Source organism: Centruroides sculpturatus, unplaced genomic scaffold (assembly GCF_000671375.1).
Source record: "Centruroides sculpturatus isolate CEXI.00-Female unplaced genomic scaffold, Cexi_2.0 scaffold205, whole genome shotgun sequence".
NCBI lineage: Eukaryota > Metazoa > Arthropoda > Arachnida > Scorpiones > Buthidae > Centruroides > Centruroides sculpturatus.
Genome location: NW_019384391.1, coordinates 485,114 through 505,612, shown reverse-complemented (window position 1 = coordinate 505,612; position 20,499 = coordinate 485,114). Strand labels below are relative to the sequence as shown.

The following is a 20,499-nucleotide window of genomic DNA, read 5'->3' as shown; positions in this document are numbered from 1 at the left end:
GAAATATTCACAGACGGCTCGAGAGTGGATAACCACGTTGGAGCTGCTTTTATGGCAATGCAGAATGACGCTGAAATTCATACTGAACAATATAGATTAATGGACTCATGCTCGGTTTTTCAAGCTGAGCTCTATGCTATCGAAAGAGCAATTATGTGGGTAACAAGAACCCATGTGTCTGATCAAATCATAATAAATACAGATAGCAGATCTGCTTTAGATACTCTACAACAATTTGCTGATACTAATGCAACAGCTTTAAATATTAAACAAATAATAAATCAAAGTGGAATTAACATCAAAATGAAATGGATAAAGGCCCATAGTGGCATATTTGGGAACGAGAGAGCGGACCTCCTAGCTAAGGAGGCGGCACACATGACTGACGTGACTCAAGGCAGGATCCCCATTTCGGGGATAAAGAGACTACTCAGAGACGAAACCATTGCAGAGTGGCAAGACAGATGGTCATACTCTCAGAAAGGAAGACACATGTTTTGGTTAATACCAAGCGTGGAAGAACGAGTCAAAGAACTCAATTGGCTCCCTATGGATCACATCAATTGTCAACTATATACAGGCCACGGGAATTGCTACTCATACTTAAAGAAAATCGGTAAAAGGCAATCAGAAGTATGCGATTGTGGTAGCGGCATTCAAGACATAAGTCATCTATTACTTAACTGTTACAAGTATGATAAAGAAAGGACAGAAATTCTAAGTCTTCATCATTTAAACACTGGAAATAATGACCTACAACTCTATAACCTCATCAGAGATAAGTGCCTCAAACATGACCTCAGGACCTTCGTGAGAAGGACACTTTTGTAAAGGTGATGGAGAAAGTCCTCTTCACCACCTATTGACCGGAAAGCTTCCGGCACATGCTTGTCAAGTTAGACAAGCAGGCTGTACAGTGTTATTTATGTATTTTATAACTTTTTACTCTATGTACTTAATGTCAATTTGTAATAATGTTAATTTTAATAAACGAAACGTCCTCCTTGTGATGTGAAAACGGGACAAGGATGATTCTGATCCCCGAAAGGGGAAATGATGACCATCAAATGAAAAAAAAAAAAAAAAAAAAAAATGAATATGGATGAATATGGATGAATATGGATATGGCATCATGTTGCTTTTCAGATGAAGCCCAGTTCTGCATACAGCATCATGATGGCCATATTTGTGTGAAAGCACCGAGGGAAACAATCATTGCCAGTTTGCACTCATCATTGTCATATGGGCCCAGGACCTAATGTGATGATACAGGTTGCCATTTGGTACACATCCTTGTCACTTCTTGTTTGCATAGCTATTAATTTAGACAGTCACCATTACATTTCTGATGTGTTAAAGGCCTGTTGTTATGCCCTATCTTTGAGGTCTCTGTCATGCTATCTTTCAACAGGAATGCACAACCACATGTTGCCCATGCTGTCCTGACCGTCCTGAATACAAAGGATGTTCAACTGTTGCCCTGGCCAACATGTTCTCCAGATGTCACCAATTAAGAATGTCTGGTCAATGGTTGCTGAGAAACTGGCATGGGACCACTTACCAGCCAGTACGATAGATAAACTCTGGTATAGAGTTGAAGCTGCATGGACTTCTGTACCCATACCTGTCATCCACACTCTGACTCGATACCCAGCCAGATTACAGCTGTTATTGCTGCCAGGGGCAGCTGCTCTTGGTACTGATTTCTGCATAATTTGTATCTCAAAATTATCTCTGAATTTAATCATATCTTCCTCCCATTATACTGTATGTGCACAATAAATATGATTCTGCTATTTGCTTTCCCTCCTGGTATAGCACTTTTAATGGGCAGCAGTGTATATTGAAAAAGAAACTTTGCTTGAAACTTTCCATATATTGTGTTATTCAACAATGCTGCTTATTAATGATATGTTATGTATAATATTTTAAATTTTGACGTTATTTTTAATCTTATTAAATAATGTACTTACTGTATCCTTGCAACCACTTTCAACTCCATAGTATTTATAATTAAGTAAATTTAAAATTGTTGTGTCAATCTGAAGATCTTTCATACAGCCTAAATAATTCTGAAAAGTAACTCTTGACCACCTGTATATTAAAAACAAATAAAAAATTTTATATTATTTGCATGCTAATAACTAGATATGGATAAAATCAAAAATGTTTAAAAAAATACAGTTTGTTATATTAATTAGATATTTGTAGATAGTATTTTTTAAATACTGTAATAATGTGATTTAACCTAAATGCTAATATTATAAATTTAAAACATATTTTTGAATTAAACACAATTAAATATGTTTACATTGTTTAAAAATTACTTCATAAATTTATATCAGTTAACAAAAAAAATAAAACTTTAAATTATAATTTTTCTTCATGACAATTAATTTTTATGAATTGAATTGGTTAATTCTTAGTTAAACAACTTATTTGTCAATTTAAAAAATTATTAATTGAGATGCTAATATAATGATAATAATTTTAAAAAATGAAGCCTTTCTTTTTCTTTCTATTTTGTTTTTTTTTAATTCCATACTTAAAATTTTGATATTAATTTACTTTAATTAGGTTGCAAGTTAAAAAAAATTATAGACCTATAAATTCCCACTGATGTCTGTCTGTCGGTCTATCAGTCTTTCCTTAATCTCGAGAATGGAATTAGATAGATAAAATCCAAGAACAGATATAGAAACCTTTAGGGCAGGAGACCCTGATTCATTACATATGAACTTCCAGTTTGCACCAAAAGTTACATTATTTCAATTCAAAACTTTTCCCCTGAAAGAAATTAATAGATGATTTGGACAACTCTATTGTTAAAGGAAAAGTATGATATACAGGGGCACGATACTACTAACTTGCAATAGAGAGAGCATATATTTTAAACAAAATAAATTAAAAATAGGATTAAAAATTGCAGCCCAACATTGTGACAATCTCACAATAAATAATCACTTCTTATTCTTATAGTATTCTGAAAACAATAATTTTTCTTAAAGATGAGAAATTTAAATATATATATATATAAATTTTTTTAAAGTAATAATATTCATTTCATTAAAACAATTTTATGATGCAGGTCAGTTAATATAAATTTATTATGATGAAATTTAAATCATTTAATGATTAAAATCAATCTTTAAAAACATTCAATAAATGAAATCTGATGTGAAATGAGTACAAAAGAAATTTAGATCAGTAGGAAGACATTATGACTAGTTATATTTTTCAAATACTAGGATTGTTATTACTGATATAACCAGAATATAACATAAATTTTGGAAACAAACTTTTATTTGAAATGTTTAATATCATTTTTCTATCTTCGCAAATAAATTATTTTGTGACATATTTGATGATTATATGCTGAGATTCAACATAGTTTCAATTCTGTTTGATCACTACTACCATTGATTTCTGAATCTGTATAACTATCAATATATAAACTAACATAAATAAACATCTCAAACGTTTAATAATAAGCCAAATGATTGCAGTACTTTAATTTGACTATTTTACCATTTTAAATTCTGAGTAATTTGGTAGTACCTCTACTACCAAATTACTATTAGTATGTAAGTTAGGTTAAGGTAGTTTAAGTTAGTAGTAATATTGTGGAGATATCTCTCAAAGTAAACCTTGTGTTGTCGTGAACACGTGTCTCCCGCCTTTGTAAATATAAAGAATATATCGGGCTGTGTTGAAAATATATGGTTAACATAGTTTGGAATCCAAAAGAACCAGGTGTAAGAAGGACTATGTGAAAAGTAACTAAATAAAACCCTGTTTTTCATTGTTACTACTTTGTAATCCATTATTTGTCTTCTACACCACCACAGTATCGTAATTGTAAAATTCTTTGATCCATCTGCTTGACTATAGATGCCGTAATTATAATTATTCTTTTTTCATATTAATATCACTGTCCAACAAAATCATATTACAGGACAGAGATTTTAATTCTCATTTTAATCAAATGAAAAATAAAGTCTCTGATGAATAAATTAAATCTAGCAATACAGTATTTCAAAGGAAAAACAATTGTCATTTTTTTTACTTTGAAATACTGTATTGCTAAATTTAATTTATTAGGGCAATGACAATAACAATTATTTTCCTATGAAATGCTATCTGACTTATGCTAAATAGTATCAAAAGATCAAAACAGTCAAATTCTTACAAAATCAGCATATTTGACAATGATACAAAAAGTGAATGTCAAAAATCAAAATGACTCCAAAGTTACCAGAAGAATACATATGTACATAGATATGACATTGTATCTATCATAGAAATAGGAAAATTAATTGTGCCTGTTTTAGAAGGTAATGTGGTTAAATATTACATTCACACTGAAGAAATATTTCAGACATTTCATGATGTCCATATTGTTAGTGGCAATGGTGGCAGAAAGTGCACAGAAAAAGAATTAAGTAGAAAATATAAAAATATTACAATGGAGATGATCATAATTTACTTGAACTTATGTGAAATCTGTCAGAAAAAAGCAGAATGTTCCTTTCACATGAAAAACATCTAACATGCTGATGTCCAAAAACCAGGATGTTATTGGTACTATAGAGTCAGTAAATGACAATAAAAAAAACGGTTGATTCAAAACTAAAAGAAAGAAAAAAAGTGAGTCTAAGACAAAGGAAATGGCCTTGTCTAATTGTAAAAAGGACAGCTAATGTTGGTGACACAGTAAGGATTTGTGTACCAGATGTACATGGAACCTGCAGTAATAGAAAAAATATTTCAGGTATCGTTATGTGTGAGGTCCTGGACAGCTCTGAACTGTCACAAAATTCATAAAAATCAATCAATTTATAGAAAATTTAATTGTTTTAGAAAGGTTATAAAAAAATGTTTGTAGTCAGATACCCTTTTGTTTATATCAAACTATGACACAGAATCATAAATCATAGAAAGAATGTTGTCCTATGATCAGTGGGAGATCGAATTCAGCTTTGATTTTGACCTCTCCAGCATTCTAGCTTGGAGTCCCATTACACTTAGTAATGAGGGACCAGCCATTTGAAAAGCGTGACTGGAGGAGACCAACCAATCAGAATGGGCAAAAGAAAGAACAGAGATTGATATAATCCCCAACAATCAAGGACACATTGCACTTGGTTAGTTAACATTCCAAATAACCAAGACGCTGTGTTTCAATGCACAAAAGGAAGTTTTTCGTCAATTGTGCCAACCTGTAACCCATGCCACTACAGACTTAGACCATGTCACCGACACCAACTGATGGAGTCTCCCCATCTGCCTTATGGATTTGTCAATGCCACTGCCCTGGGGCCACCTTCGATCAGCGATCAAAGAAACAACATTGATGCCCAGGATGTCTGAACAACCAATTGTTCTAGAACAAAGTTTTTTGTATATTGTAAGTCACTCTTACATTAAAATAAATGGTTTTATATTAGACACTTGTTATCACTGTTTCCTCCACCACCACCCACCGCAAACAGCCCTTAGGTTCATCTTCATATGGGATAAGCAGAATTCCCCTTAAAAGCTTACAGTTGCAGCTGAAGATAAAAACCTTAACAAACTGGGTGTCAAACATGGCATATTAAATCTATTTTATTCCAGAAACCAATTTACTGCTTGTGAAGAAAACTTAATTTCTGTTGGAGATATACCAAGTGCAGAAATTTTGCTTAGAGAATGTGCAAGAATGTCATAACTTTCTGGAGGCCAAGGCTATAGTTAATGCTGCTGCAAAATTGGTTGCAAATCTAATAGATACAAATACTATAAAGAAAAAAAAATTATGTAATTCCAAATGTCATTAAAATCTTAATTGCTTGAATAAATAAATTTAAAAAATATTTAATTTTTTATATAAAAACTGACATTCTAGAAATTTCCTTTAAGTTGGTTTTTTTGATTGAAGTATAAATTTGTTAATAATACTTTTTGTCTGGTCAATTGAATAAATTAATCAATATTTATCAGACTGCTTAACCCTTTTAGTCATTATTCATAATGCCTTATTAATCACTTTGTCCATAACATATATATGGATATATTACATAAACTACTACTAGTTTATGTAATATATATTTAAACTAGAAGTAGTAATATACTTTGTGCAAAGCATATTACTATTTCTATCTAAAATCAAATACAAACCTTCTTACATAAATTATAAAACATTCATTTATGACTTTATGAAAAAACACAAAAACAAAGTACTGTATATTGTTCTATTTCTACATTATTAACTGACAAGTAATAATGTAATGACACAAAATTTATTTAAAAGTTACTTATATGCTTAAAATGAAATCATAATAATTCATACTTATTATTTCCAAATCCAGGTGTTACTCCACCAAAATATAACAAACTCTTGCTCAATTCTAAACTAATGGGTCCTCTCTCTGGTAGTTTCCCCTCTTGAAGTTCATCATCTACAGATAACTGTCCTAATAATAATAATAATAATAATTAATACATATAATTTAAATATGGCTATTACATTTAATTATAAATATTAAAGTAGCGGTAATATAGCTCCTTATTGTACATTTCTATTTGACAAAAAAAAATTATTATTCTGTAAAAAATTTAGTAATAATAATAGTAATATTAAATTAAGCTAAAAATTCAAAAGTACCAATATTCATAACTTTTGCTAGATTCAAATCAGACTGAAATAATTCATATTATTTTTTCAATCTTTCATCTGAATGTTTGCACTGATACACTATCAAAAATAAAATTCATACAAATATTTGTATTTATTGTGTTTTATACAATAAACATATTACAGATATGAATGCAAACACAACTGTTGAACAAAAAATACCAATGTTTCTGCTAGGTTCACCATCTGACCAAAATGTCCCAAATAAATCTATCTTATTTTTCCCATAAAATTGGAATATGTAATAAAAAAAATGAGGGGTTTCTATTGGAAAATATGAAGTTGATGTTTGTTTCAACAATAGTAATGCCTATGTAACAACTATGAGGAAACTACTACTGCCATCTTTAGTCCCTCATTGATGCAGAACATTTTTATTGTAAGATGCATGTTTTTTAGATATTTTGGATGGCTAAATAGTGAATATTCTCTTTTATCCTTACATAATTAATATAGTATTATTATTGGCAATAGATATGTAATACTTATCAGCTCAATTGTTTTTTTCATATATAAGAATACTATTTTGTATTTCAAATATGTTGATATTTCAACTTTCTTGAAGGCACAGAAGTCAGTTCACCTAGGGTGCCAAATTTGCTTGTGCCAGCCCTATGTATACCCCACCCCACACCTATGTAGGGATGTCCTGATACCACAAAAGTCATTATTCTGGTATCATGATTAGTTTTAAAGTATCAATACTGGTATTAGTATTGGTATTGGTCTTAAAGAATCAATACTGGACAGTATCAGCATCAGGTATTGATACTGGAAATCTTGCCATGACCAGTTTGTTGTGTTGCCTTCCAGTTGCTTTTACTGATGAGAAGGTACTATACTCATTATAATGAAGGTCGCATGAGCCCCACAACAGCAATTAGTATTTTGTTGATTAATCCAAGGAATTGAATCCTGACTGACTGATTCAGAAGTCAGTGTTTCAGTTAACACTTCAGTTTACACTCATATGATGTCTTATGTACACAAAAGAAGTCCCAGATCTAGTCCTGCTAATGGGTTCTGTGGGTACTACTATACATGGGATAGGGGTGAATAAGAAATTGTTGGTGAAGAGGTAAAACAGTGTCTTTACATTGAAAGTCATTTATTGTGTTCAAATTTTACAAATGTCAATACAAACAAATATATACAAATTATAGCTCATTTTAAACATCACTGATCATCCAAGTCAATTAACAAACATAAGTACTGCATAATGTTTAACTAAATATGTATTTATAAACAGTAATCAGAACTCTAAGCAAAAATAGATTCTGGAAATGAAATTTGACTTAATACATTTATTGATTTTTGGTCATTAATATTTTTTAATATAAATTTAACTTATCTGAAAATAGTGTAACATTCCATTTCAATTTTTGATTTGGCTGCAAAATCCAGTTTTGGTCAGATCCTAACTTTCTGTGAAAAATGTAACGATACCAGATCCAATACCTGAGGATAAGTATCAATACAGGTATTGGTATTGAATCAAAAGTGTCAAGTACATGGTGTCGAAGGAAAGTATTGATAAGGTATCAGTATTGGAATGTCCCTACTAAGCCAGTGATCTAGATATGCAATTAGCAAGGTATCCATTACACTCAAAATTGTGTATGGAATGTACATATATTGATACTGTTGTTGCTAACAATTACAGGGTAGGGCAGAAAGGATGGATGTTTTTGAAATGGCTAGAACTCACCACCAGGTGGAATGACAGATGTGTGGCAGGTAGCGTGAAAGTAGTGAGGTCTTAGCATTGTCTTTTCAGTTGAAGGCATAGAGCTGTGTACGATAGAACACTGTGTGTTTGTGTATGACTGAAGAAACAGTCGTATAAAAAGAGGACGGCTCAGTTGTACACATCTGATGGGAATAAGTTTCTGCATCCTTGCATACAAAGTTATTCACATGGAAGTCATCAAAATTGCCTCCAGAAATGTATAACTGATAATGTACACCACATGGGAGATGTTGTTTTCCACACTTAATTCTGTAAAGAATTAAGTGTGGAAAACAACATCTCCCATGTGGAAGTAAGTGTGGAAGTAAGGTTTTCCACACTTAATTCTTTACAGAATTAAGTGTGGAAAACCAATACGAATTCACATCTTCCAACAAATATCTTTTGTAGTAACAATTACAGTTGTTATGATTTTTTTTTAAATGTCTGTCCTTTCTGTCTCACCCTGTATATCCAAATCAGATCAACATGCCATTGTCCTATTTTTGGCTGCAGGAAAACAGAAACCATTTGACATTCATTACAGAATGATGAAGAGTATGGGAATGCATTCCTGTCAAACCATTATTCTGAAATGGTGCATGAAATTCCATGAAGATCACAACAATACACACTCCCATGTTGACAAAGTCATCATGCAGAATTTGGATCCCTTAAATGGGAGGCACTTGGAGAATCCACCAGATCTCTCATCATATGATTTTTAAGCCTTTGATTCTTTGAAAAAATCTCTGAAAGGGTGAATCTCCCAATCAGATGATGATGTGAAGAGGGTGGTATCAGATTTTTTATTCAGCAGCTTACCAATTAACCCAGTTTATCAAAGAAACAATTGTTTTAACAACAATAAATTTCTTCTAAATGGAATGAACCTATCAGGCCCTACAACCCTCAAATTTTTTATTATGCTTTATATAATATACTTAACAATAATGATTAATAATATATTCTGAACAATCAATAAATTTATTTATTTATTTTTTTTATTATGTTTTAAAAAAAGTATTATATATGTATAAATAGTTATATATGTAATTTTCATTATATATATATATAAATAGTTATAATGATATTTTATTACACTTATCAGACCTTCTGCATATGGCATTATAATACTGCTTACTAAGAATTTGAAGTTTGTTTTGCAAAAAAATATACATTGCAATGTATTTTTTAATCTTTTTTTAATTCTAACATACTGGATTTTTCATCATAAAGTAGTTTAAAAAGTAATTTGTTTTATTTCAACTATTTAATACATGTTTTGTTAACAAATATTTATATATTATTTTTAAAACTAATAACGTTTAAACTATACTTCATTGTTTTATCACAAAATTATAATTCTATTTACAATAAAGAAATACAGAAAACAGAAATAAACACTAGTTTCATTTTTGAGCCAATCATAACAAATCAATGAATCCTGCTTCTAATCTGTTATTATTTTTCATAAAAGGTGCACAATCTAGTAAGTGCAAATGTATAAGTTATTATTATTATTTTGCTTTTTTTTGTATGACTTTTCATTGTCTTGATCTGATCAGCCCAAGCTTATACATACCTTGTAACATATCTCTTCCTGCAGTCAACTTTGACCAATTTCCATTATTGTACTTTTTTTGAGTTTTTAAGACTAAGCGTGAAGTATTTCCTAAATCAAACTGATAAACTACATGTCCTTCTTGTAGTTCTAAGGAAACAAAATGTCCCTAAAATGCAAATATGATCAATTAAATAAGTATAAATTTTGAATACAAACATGTAAATATACATACAGTATATAAAAAGTGCCTTTATATTGAAGTTAAAGTAGTCTTCCAACATATATTTACAATAAATTTATGTTAAAGAATATTTATTTTATCATAAATTTAATTTACCCTAACCTTAATTTAAAAAGTTAGAATATGATAAATTTACAAGATTTATTGGATTTTAATTAAATATTGTAGTTTATAAAACAATTAAATTGTTAACCACATAACTTATCAAAAATTTTGATATTACTAAAAATTAAGATTTTTTTTCATTTAACTTGATATGATTAATTTTTATCAGCATAAAATTACTGAAATATTCATTATTATTATAAAAATAATAAAATGTAGAAGGGAATTTAGCAAATGATTTTCTCAAAACTGAAATGTTTTACTATTTTTAATTTATTAATAAATACAGTAGATTCTTGTTAGTGTAACTATCAATTAAAATCACAAGTTTTTGATGCATGCAAAAATCTATACAGTTTCAGAGTACACTGAATTCCGCTTAAGGAAATCTATCAACTTTTTCTCTAGTTCGAACTATTTTATGTAGTGTACTAAACAATAATGGTTAACATCAACATCCCTTCCACTTAGCCAAAATTATTAATAATCTTTTCAGAAAGTTTCAACAAAATATAAGAAAATTTAGCTGATTTCTATATTCAAACTTTCAGAATTTATTTAGGAGGTAAAAAAAGTTCCATCTGACAGAATGCATATTATATGAAAGTACTGTGTATTCTTCAATCTGACTTGGCTTACAGAATGGCTCCATTAACAAACATTTAAAGTATTAAACTTGCACTTAAAATAAAAAAAGGCAAAACAAGTGTTGAAAAGTGTTGTTTTCAAAACTTTTTAGTTCCATTTTCAGCTCTTTTTTTTTGTGTGATTATGACAAATTTCTTGAAAATTTTAGAGAAGGAAATAACATCTTGTTCTAAATGTAGATGTTCTTTAACCTATAAAATATTTTACTAGGGAAAATATTTCAAAATCTAAATTTTTAACTCCATTATTATATGGTTTTAAAATGCTTTGTTTCAATCAATTTCCCAACTAAATAACATTATATAAGCAAATATAATTTTCTAATTATAAAAAACTTAGTTTTGACTAAACAAATTTAAAAATTAGGAATGGTATCATGGCAATTTAGTTTAGTTCATTATATTATCATTAAATTCATTCTATTCTAAATCTATGGTTCTTAAATTGTAACTGTTTTTGTTTGCTACACTGAAAATTAAAACAAAAAACTAAAGACAAACAGATTTAACTAAGTTTTTTAAAACATAAACAGCTACAGAATTTTATTATAGAATTATAAAAGTTAATTATATAAAGTTGGTTCAATATATTAATGTTAAAATTTTCTTAAAATAAAAAAAAATTATACTTACAGTTACATTATCAGACATAAAAAATAGCAGTGCATCTTCATCATATGTTTTAAATTGTAAAGTCACAAGAAATGTATAGATATTGTATCGACGAATTTGAGGTAATATGGCATAACCATTTCCTTCAAATCGATATGCATTTACATCAGCTTGATCAATTATTCTAAATTAAATAATATATTTTTTTATTAATATGGATTAAATATACTTATTACATAACATTTACTACTGTTTCCATTATTTCAGACAAAGAATATATATTGAGTGAGTGAAAAACTTCTACACATTCTTCAAATAAAACTTGTAATATAGTGTTTATTCATTTAAGCAATTACATTTGTTCCATTATTTAATATAACCTGTCTCTTCCTCTCTGGAAATTTGTGGATTCTGTTATATTATACTATACTATATCCATTAATCAAAAAATTTTATCAGTCTCTGTTTAAATATTCTAAAATTTTTAAACAATTTTTTATTGAAAGAATTTTTCTACGATCAGAAAATGTAAAAATTGGAATAGGCTAAATCTGGACAATATAGCAGATTTTGCAAAATGTCCCACTGAAACTTTTACAAGTTTTGTTGAGTTGCAATTGCCATAAATTAAAGCATTATTGTGATGAAATGTTTATGCTCTTCTAATTTACTAAAGTTAAAACCAATTTGTAGTGTCTGTGCTTCCTTCAATATGTCCAATAGATGAGAATAAAGATTAGTATTAATCATTAAAATTGAATGATGACATTATATCATGAATGATGATATATTATATACTATTTCTCTGTAATCCTATATCCCACAAATACACACATACAAACAAAGCTTCTTGATGAAAGTTTGAGTGTTTCTACTTAATTACAATGGTGGTATCATCAACAACATCAATCATCATATTTTGCACTTAATTCACCTTTCATTATCAGAGGTCAATCAACCTAGGAAATGTTCATTCAATATTTAAATTTATACTTTCCTTCTGTCAATGAGATTTTTCTGACATATAAAAAAACCCAAACATTAATCTTTAAAATGAGTCCTAATTTTCAGATAGATGTTCTGTAAATTCCTAATAATTAAAAAAATTTCTTCTGTAGTTTATGAGAGATTTGCTTCTACAGTAGTGTATAATTAATCATCACTTGTTAAAAGAAAAACAACAACAACTATAAAATTTTGTTTAAGTCTCTTGGCAATACTACATGAAGATCACATAGTTGAGGCAAATCATGACATACTGTTAATAAAAAATGTAAAAAAAAATTGCTGTTCTGTCTGTCCCTTAAAACTTTAACATCATTTACTTCAGATGATTTTTCAGACTTAGGTTGATCTTTAAATAAAATATGCCTTTCAAAGATAATTTCAAAATTTTGCAAACTGTCTTTGAAAAGTATGATAATCAATGCCTAACTCTTCATATTTGTGTATATATCAGGGCTGTGGAACAGTGGCATGCAGTGATATTTGATGATAGGGAAGCTGTACCAGCCATGGATAGAATCACTGGAAGTGTTATATGATATTTTGATGTGTAGCATCCAAGAGCTAAACCATGTGAGGTAGGTGCTCTGTAAAGCACATGCATGAATGCATATAATCTGGCTGCTTTACACAATTCAAATATTTTTGCCATGGAAGCTATTCCATATTTGACAATATGGTGCTTCCATTGGGAATATGCATATATGAATATATATTTGAATATACAATAGCAATTTTATCATTTTTTCACATGTAGTATAGAAATTTGTAATAAGATAAATAATGCAGTTATAATAAAATATTAATTTAAATTAATTCAAACTATGTTAAAATATAAAAATAATCACACAATATGTATTTATATTTTAACATACTTTGAATTAATTAAAATTAAGATACATAATGCAGTTATAATAAAATATTAATTTAAATTAATTCAAACTATGTTAAAATATAAAAATAATCACACAATATGTATTTATATTTTAGAAAATACAAGGGAAGCTGTGCTTCCATGAATGGTATGCCACTGCTGTGGAATCAGTCATGCAGACAGAAACAAATTTGTCACGAGATGAGTTAGAGTCAGTAAAAATAAACCAACTCAGACTCCTGTTCTTTTTATTATGTATTTTATATTACATTATTCCTAATAAAAGTATTAACCTCCTAACTTTCATTATAGAAACCTCTTATATTATAGGACATATACAAGAACTTATTTTATGATAATTGTCCTACATCACGATCTTTCTTTGTAACTTATATCACTAATTATTGTTGATTTTCTTTTCAGAAATTTATATTCAAATCCATTCTGAGTTAATTAATTCTAAATTTTTATTGTTAAAAGACCCATATAAAATGGCTAAGACAATTCAGGCTAAATCTACTGTTTTTGAATACTTTACTATGATCATAGATGGAAAATATTTTATGTATCAATGTGTGGTTAAAGAAAAAAATAATAATGTTGATAATGAAAATAACTATAAAAAAAAAGATAATTACTTTCAGTTTCAATAAGAATATCTGATGATTTACTTAAAAAATTCTTAAAAAGTAACCTGATGATTCACTTGGTAGTGATGAAATGCCATTCTGGGTTAACATATTTTAAATTATTATTTAGAGTCAAAGTCAGATTCAAAATTCTGAGTTCAAGTCAGAATCATGCTTCGTCTTCAGCCCTGGTATCAGTTTCATCAGATGTGGCACTACAATTAGTAAAAATTGGATCAAGTTCATTTTCTTTAATGGAAAAACCCTTTTTTTATTGCATATTCTCATTCTATACCAAAAATAAACAAGCTTTTACTAAAACATTTTTTCAAATAATGCACTTATCTGAAGTTAAAACTTAAAAGCATTTGAAGTTTTAAGCAGCCACATGTGATGCAAGTAAGAATCTGTTGATATCTGTAAAATATGCAGAAACAAAGGAAGAGAAATGATAAAAATGTCATTAGTAAACTTATTTGATGGAATCATTCTCTTTCTTCAAATAATGAAGTGATACAAAACTAGTGTCACAATATATTAAAGCCATCAAGCTTGTGATAAATAAAAAATATTATTCTTGGTTCCACCAAATAATAATAATTTCCTAATGATTTGTTTTTAGAATTTGCATTCTTTTTTTCAGCAAACTTTAAAGTATCCACAGATTTGTGCATTCACAGTGTTGTAGCATTCAAATGCTTGTAACTTCTGATAAGTGCATCTTTTGTTTTAGTAAAAGTTTGTTTATTTTTGGTGTAGAATCAGAATATGCAATAAAAAAAATGGAGAAACTGATAGTCCCATTTTATGATTTCCTCAAAGTTAAACATTTTTGGTTCAATGATTTTTTCATAAGATGTATATTTTTTGAGTTATACCACTGGATCGATTAAAATGGTCCACCATGCACTTAGCTCAAGCTATACTATTTTCTTCTATTTTCTATAAAACTATATAGAAAAATGTTATCATGATTCTCTCTGAATGTAAGATTTAAAATGAGAAGAAATGTAAACTTAATCTTATGAGAATAAAATATGGCAGTACTGTTATTAAACTGTAATTGACTATATTCTTGCTAGTTTAAAAATTTATAATTATCATATGTTGCATAGAATAGCTGAAATTTTTAGCTGATTTCTACTGCAAAACAATGAAAAATATTTAAATTACAAAAATTATTTTAAAAAATTAAATATTTTCAGAATATTATAATTCCATTTTAAAACTGATCATCGAAAGAATAAAAATCTTTAATTTTATAATTGTTAGAAATTAACAATAAATCATGTCAAAATAGAAAATAAACAAAATAAATAAAATCATTCAGTTTTAATTGTTGTAATATAAAACAAATAAAAATAATAAAAAATACAGAAATAACAAATTTAATTTAATAACAATAAAGTTAACATCTTATTTTAAAGATCTCCAATTTTTTTCTGAAAAGGGCCACATGAGTTGTAAAAGGAAAGTCTATGGACCAGATACAAAAGATAGAGATTAAAATAGTGAAAGATAGAGATTAAAATTTTTTTCTTTCTAAATAACAAAGAACATAAATAAACATGAAATTTGCAATGGTTTTTTCAAAAGACCATCATCAAAATTGGGATAAATTTTGTGGCAAAAAATACCAAAATCTGTTTAGATATTCATTGGATGGCAATGAGATATATAAATTCAACATATCAAACATTTTAGAAAAGGTTTTTTCACAAAGGTACATAGAAGCAAAACTAGAAAATATCCCTTTTGCAAACTTCTTAAGACTTAAAATTCTTTTCTGGTAGAGATTTGAAAACATTTAACAAATTTCCTTTTTTAAATTGATTTTTATAAAATTTTGAGTAAATATGAATTAATGGACCATGATGTAGATGATTTATAAAAATCATCTATATCATGGTCCATTAATTCATATCTTAATTAATTCTAGTTGACTTTAACTCTAATTTATTAAATAATTTATGACTACAATAATGGAAATAATAAGGTATGATTCAAACTGCTTAACTTCTTATTTAAATTTACTTTAACTGGCATTAATTTCCAAATTATGTTGTTCAATTCTACTTCAAGTACTATACTTATATTTACTTAAAATTATAATAAAATTTTTAATATTTACCCTTCTTTACAACCATCACATCCAAGATTTGTAAGAAAATTCCATAATGGAATATGTTTTCCATCTAAAATAATTCCGTATAAACAGCCAAAAAATGCTTGTGTTTTTAATTCTCTTGGAACCTTAATATTTTATAAAAGAAAAAAAATGCCATATTTAAAATTTTCAAATAATCTTTAAACTATTTAAATATTACTGTATAATATATAATATAAAATATAAGGTATTCCAATTTATGATTGCCTTCTTTACAACCTTCCTGCTTATGACTATAAATTTTCTGATATTATATTAAAAATCATAATTAAGTGTTTGCATTTTTTTGTTGGCCATCTTTATATGATATTATATAATTTAAACTACATTTCCAAGAGCATAATTTGTGTACTGGGTTTTTGGGAAATAGAGTAATTTGTTCTATGATAGCATTGTATAATAATGATTTGCCAAGAACTAGAGCAATCAAAAGGAGGACACTGGAGATTTTTCTCTAGAACTAGAAAAAACTTAGAGGCCCATAGAGATTCCTACCCCTATAAATTAATGTTATGTTATTTTTACTAACAAAAATAAAATCTTTAAGACTACTTTTTATTAATAAAGAAACATTCAACATTTTTCATTTGTTCAAAGAAAAAATGCAAAAGAGACCCACTCTACCCCCAGTCTCCATAAAAGCACTTGATAATCTTACCTAGAACCAATTTGATCATAAAAGAAGGGGTTTTCTGTATATTTTTTATAAGAATCAAAATTTTATGATTTCAATCTATAAATAACAGGACACACAAAATCTGGAACAGTACAACAGTGAAACTGGCACCTATATGCGATTTCCAGCAAATAACTGTAATGTTCTTACATTTTCGGCCACAATTTAAAGGAATTTATATTTTAAACATAATGGTATTCTCCATCAAATGATAGAAATGCCTTTTGTTTTTTGTCTTATTTCCTGATGAGGGCCTTTAAACTGTGGCCGAAAATGTTAGAACATTACAGTTATTTGCTGAAAATCACATATAGGTGTCATTTTCACAATTGCATCTATGTTTGAATATAAATTTTATAAAATACATTATTGAAGAATATATATATATATATTCAATGTATTTTATGAATGTTATATATGTATCATTAATATAGCATTCTAATAAATAAATAATATTCAAAGTATAAATATTAAATTATAAATCACTAGTTGTCCAAAAATCTAGCATGTGAAAAATGCTTGATTATAGATAGGTCCAAACTCAATTTTAGGCAATACATTAAATATTTTATTTATCTAAGCTTTAAGAATGCTAGGAGTTTAGATGCACTAGATACTTGGAGAATTACTTACAATGAAAAGCATAGATGTATATGACAATGTTTAGTTTTCTGGCTTCTAACTAATACATTATTTGATTTACCTCAGTAATAAAAATTCATCTTATCACTTATCTTGGGAACAGTTAATCACATTATATATTCATAAAATCTCAGTACCCAACAAAACTTTTCCCATATAAATCTTTGTTTCTGTTTTCAATTGATTTATACATTAAAAATTATATTTCAAATTGTTTTTTAAATATGTCAATAATTTTATCAAATATCAATAAATTCTTTAATTTATAATCAATATTAAAAATTCTGAAAAAATTAATGTGTTACAGTCAAACAGTAGTTTATTTGAATTAAATGTTTTTCAAGCTATTTCATACCTGATTATCAGACAAACACTTAACAATAAACAGATTCAAACAGCACATGTTAATAAGTTTAAATAATTTGTAAATGGGAGAAAGTTTTTAAAAATTTTTTTGTTCTGTTTTTGTTTAAAAATTAAAACATTCCAATTATAATAAAATACTGACTACATAACATCTTATAAAAATAAAACTTGCTAAAATTAATCAACTCAAATTAGTACATTATTATATGATTATACAAAATTTAAATCTGTAAAATTCACTATTTTTAGTTATTATTAAGAATTATAGATAATATTACCTGATATAATTTTGGTAAACCTCCCACATAGAGATGTGATGACTGATCAAAATCCATTTTAGAATATCCAACAGGTGATGTACCTTCAACTTCCCACGGATCAGGAAGTTGTCCATCTGTATTTGGTTGTACTCTTAATTTTGCAATATTTCCAACTCTAGGGAAATAAATAATAACTGTTATCTTTTAATAACTATATTATTACATTTTATGAACAATGTTAAATATCATTGATTTACTTTTTATTCTTAGATAACAAATTTCATGAACATAGCTAATAGTATGTTAGACCCACAGAATCGTTTTTATAAACAAAGAATGATCGATTGTTTGAAACAGAATATCATCTTAACATAAATGGCATGTAGTTTATTGACAAGTTTGTTTTCTAATAATTTTCTGGGGATGATATTGCAGTTGAACCTCTCTAAAACAACACCCAATACGATGATAAACTCCAGTACAACAACAGAACTTCCACAATCCCAGCTGAAGTCTTATACAAATACTGTAATTTTTTACCTACTTCAGCAATAGTAAAAACCCTGATACAATATAACTATTGGGATTTGTTGATGCAATCCACAGCCAATTCAAATGCTTCATTGCGGCTGACCATGTGGCGAAGAGCTAAGATTATTCGCTAATCGTGTTACCTATGACCCCCCCTTACACTCCAGAATTGTTTGCCCAAAACTAGCTTATTGGTGGCATTGTAATCATCATCACTACCTCAGCCAATCCTATTATGAAAAACTGCAAACTGATCAATCATGCAAAATCTATCAATCATGAAGCATTTCCTTTTTCCACCAGACAAGAGCTCTGGCTAGTGGCCAAGAAGGTAGTATGTAGAGGAAAAAAAGCACAAAAAAAGATAAGTTTGAAAATGAAGCTTTCAAAAATATTGATGGTGGAATAAAACAAACAGAAATTGCAAAGAAGTATAGCTTAACTCAGTCAACCGTAGCAACATTTTTAAAGAAACAGAAGGCAATCAAGTGCANCTTAGATACCACATAAACTAATGTGACCTTATTCTATCCTGTTAACTGTTGTAAAACATATTTGATTTTGTGTCTTTAGTAGTTTCATTATGATACAAATTTTAATTGATTTGCATTTTCTCTACGAGAAAAATAAACAATCGAAAGATATCAATTATAAAAATTGTCATTAAAATTTTTCTTTATAATTTCGCATTAAATTATGCCACAACATTCTGAATATTGTAAATTCGTATTGTTATAAGCTAATCCAGAAGTAATGTCATTAGCATGGAAATTCAAGCCAATAAAACATATATAAATCTTTTGATATTTTTATGTATTTTGTGGAAATATCCAAGAAGTAGCAAAATGATAAGAGATATTGTGATGGAAACTAAAACAGGAAAACCCTGAATATTAGAGTCTAATGAGTTATTAATTTATTATTTTAAATGACATACCTAATAACTTCTATTTTGTACCAATACTCATTTTTTAATAAATATTCATTTGTTTTAATTGTTAAATTATGAGAAATCACTTTTGTGCCACCACCAGCATTCCATAAAAATCTAATTTTCCTATTGATCATTTCCACTGCCATAAAATCATCCTGAAAAATTAACATTTAATAATCATATTAAGCATCTTAATTTTTAATATATGTACAGTATATTAGATAATAAGTGTAAGAAATTTGACATGACTCTCTAATTATTAAATAACTCTAGATTTTGGCAGAAAAGATTAAAATTTAGTGCTAAATTGAAGCAGAGTCACAGATGATCACAGCCCTGTAGATAGGACTCTATAGACTTCTGTATACCTTATTTTGACATAAATTCTTGGTTTATCATCTTTTTTTCCTTTCATGAACCTGAAATTACATAAATTGATTTTCTTGACTTATAATCAAAATTTTATTATACAGATAGGGGCACAGGCCCCAGAGATGCAACACTAATTTCCCCTCTCTTTCATTAACACAAAGTCCAAGATATTTTATTAAAAATTATCAGTATTTTCTTTAAACTGGCATGTGATGATAAAAATATTTCAATTTTCACTGAAATTATAATTAAATTATTTTCATCTTTGCTGTTTTTATTTTATTTTCATTGTTAATTTTAATCAAATATCATGGAAATGTAAGATTATTTGTAGGATTAATGGAATAAAGGCAATGCAACACATGGGTGAGCTGCCAAGGGGGAATACCTCTCAGGAAAACTTCTATGGGAAACTGGGCCAATTTAAGTGTTAGACACGTGAAAAAACCTGAAAATCTCCAAGTAG

The 20,499-nt window shown here is 28.1% G+C and overlaps 1 protein-coding gene across 1 annotated transcript in view; it reads right to left on the bottom strand.

The window, feature by feature from the left end:
- Positions 1-20,499, bottom strand: part of LOC111618236 (laminin subunit alpha-1-like) — a 270,556-nt gene that overhangs the window by 42,955 nt on the left and 207,102 nt on the right. Inside the window, exons 50-56 of the mRNA XM_023359721.1 lie at positions 19,665-19,816; positions 18,215-18,371; positions 16,217-16,338; positions 11,599-11,761; positions 9,991-10,138; positions 6,332-6,455; positions 1,974-2,094 (exon numbers count right to left, since the gene is read on the bottom strand). Coding sequence (XP_023215489.1) covers positions 1,974-2,094; positions 6,332-6,455; positions 9,991-10,138; positions 11,599-11,761; positions 16,217-16,338; positions 18,215-18,371; positions 19,665-19,816 — 987 coding nt within the window. The remainder of the gene's footprint in view (positions 1-1,973; positions 2,095-6,331; positions 6,456-9,990; positions 10,139-11,598; positions 11,762-16,216; positions 16,339-18,214; positions 18,372-19,664; positions 19,817-20,499) is intronic.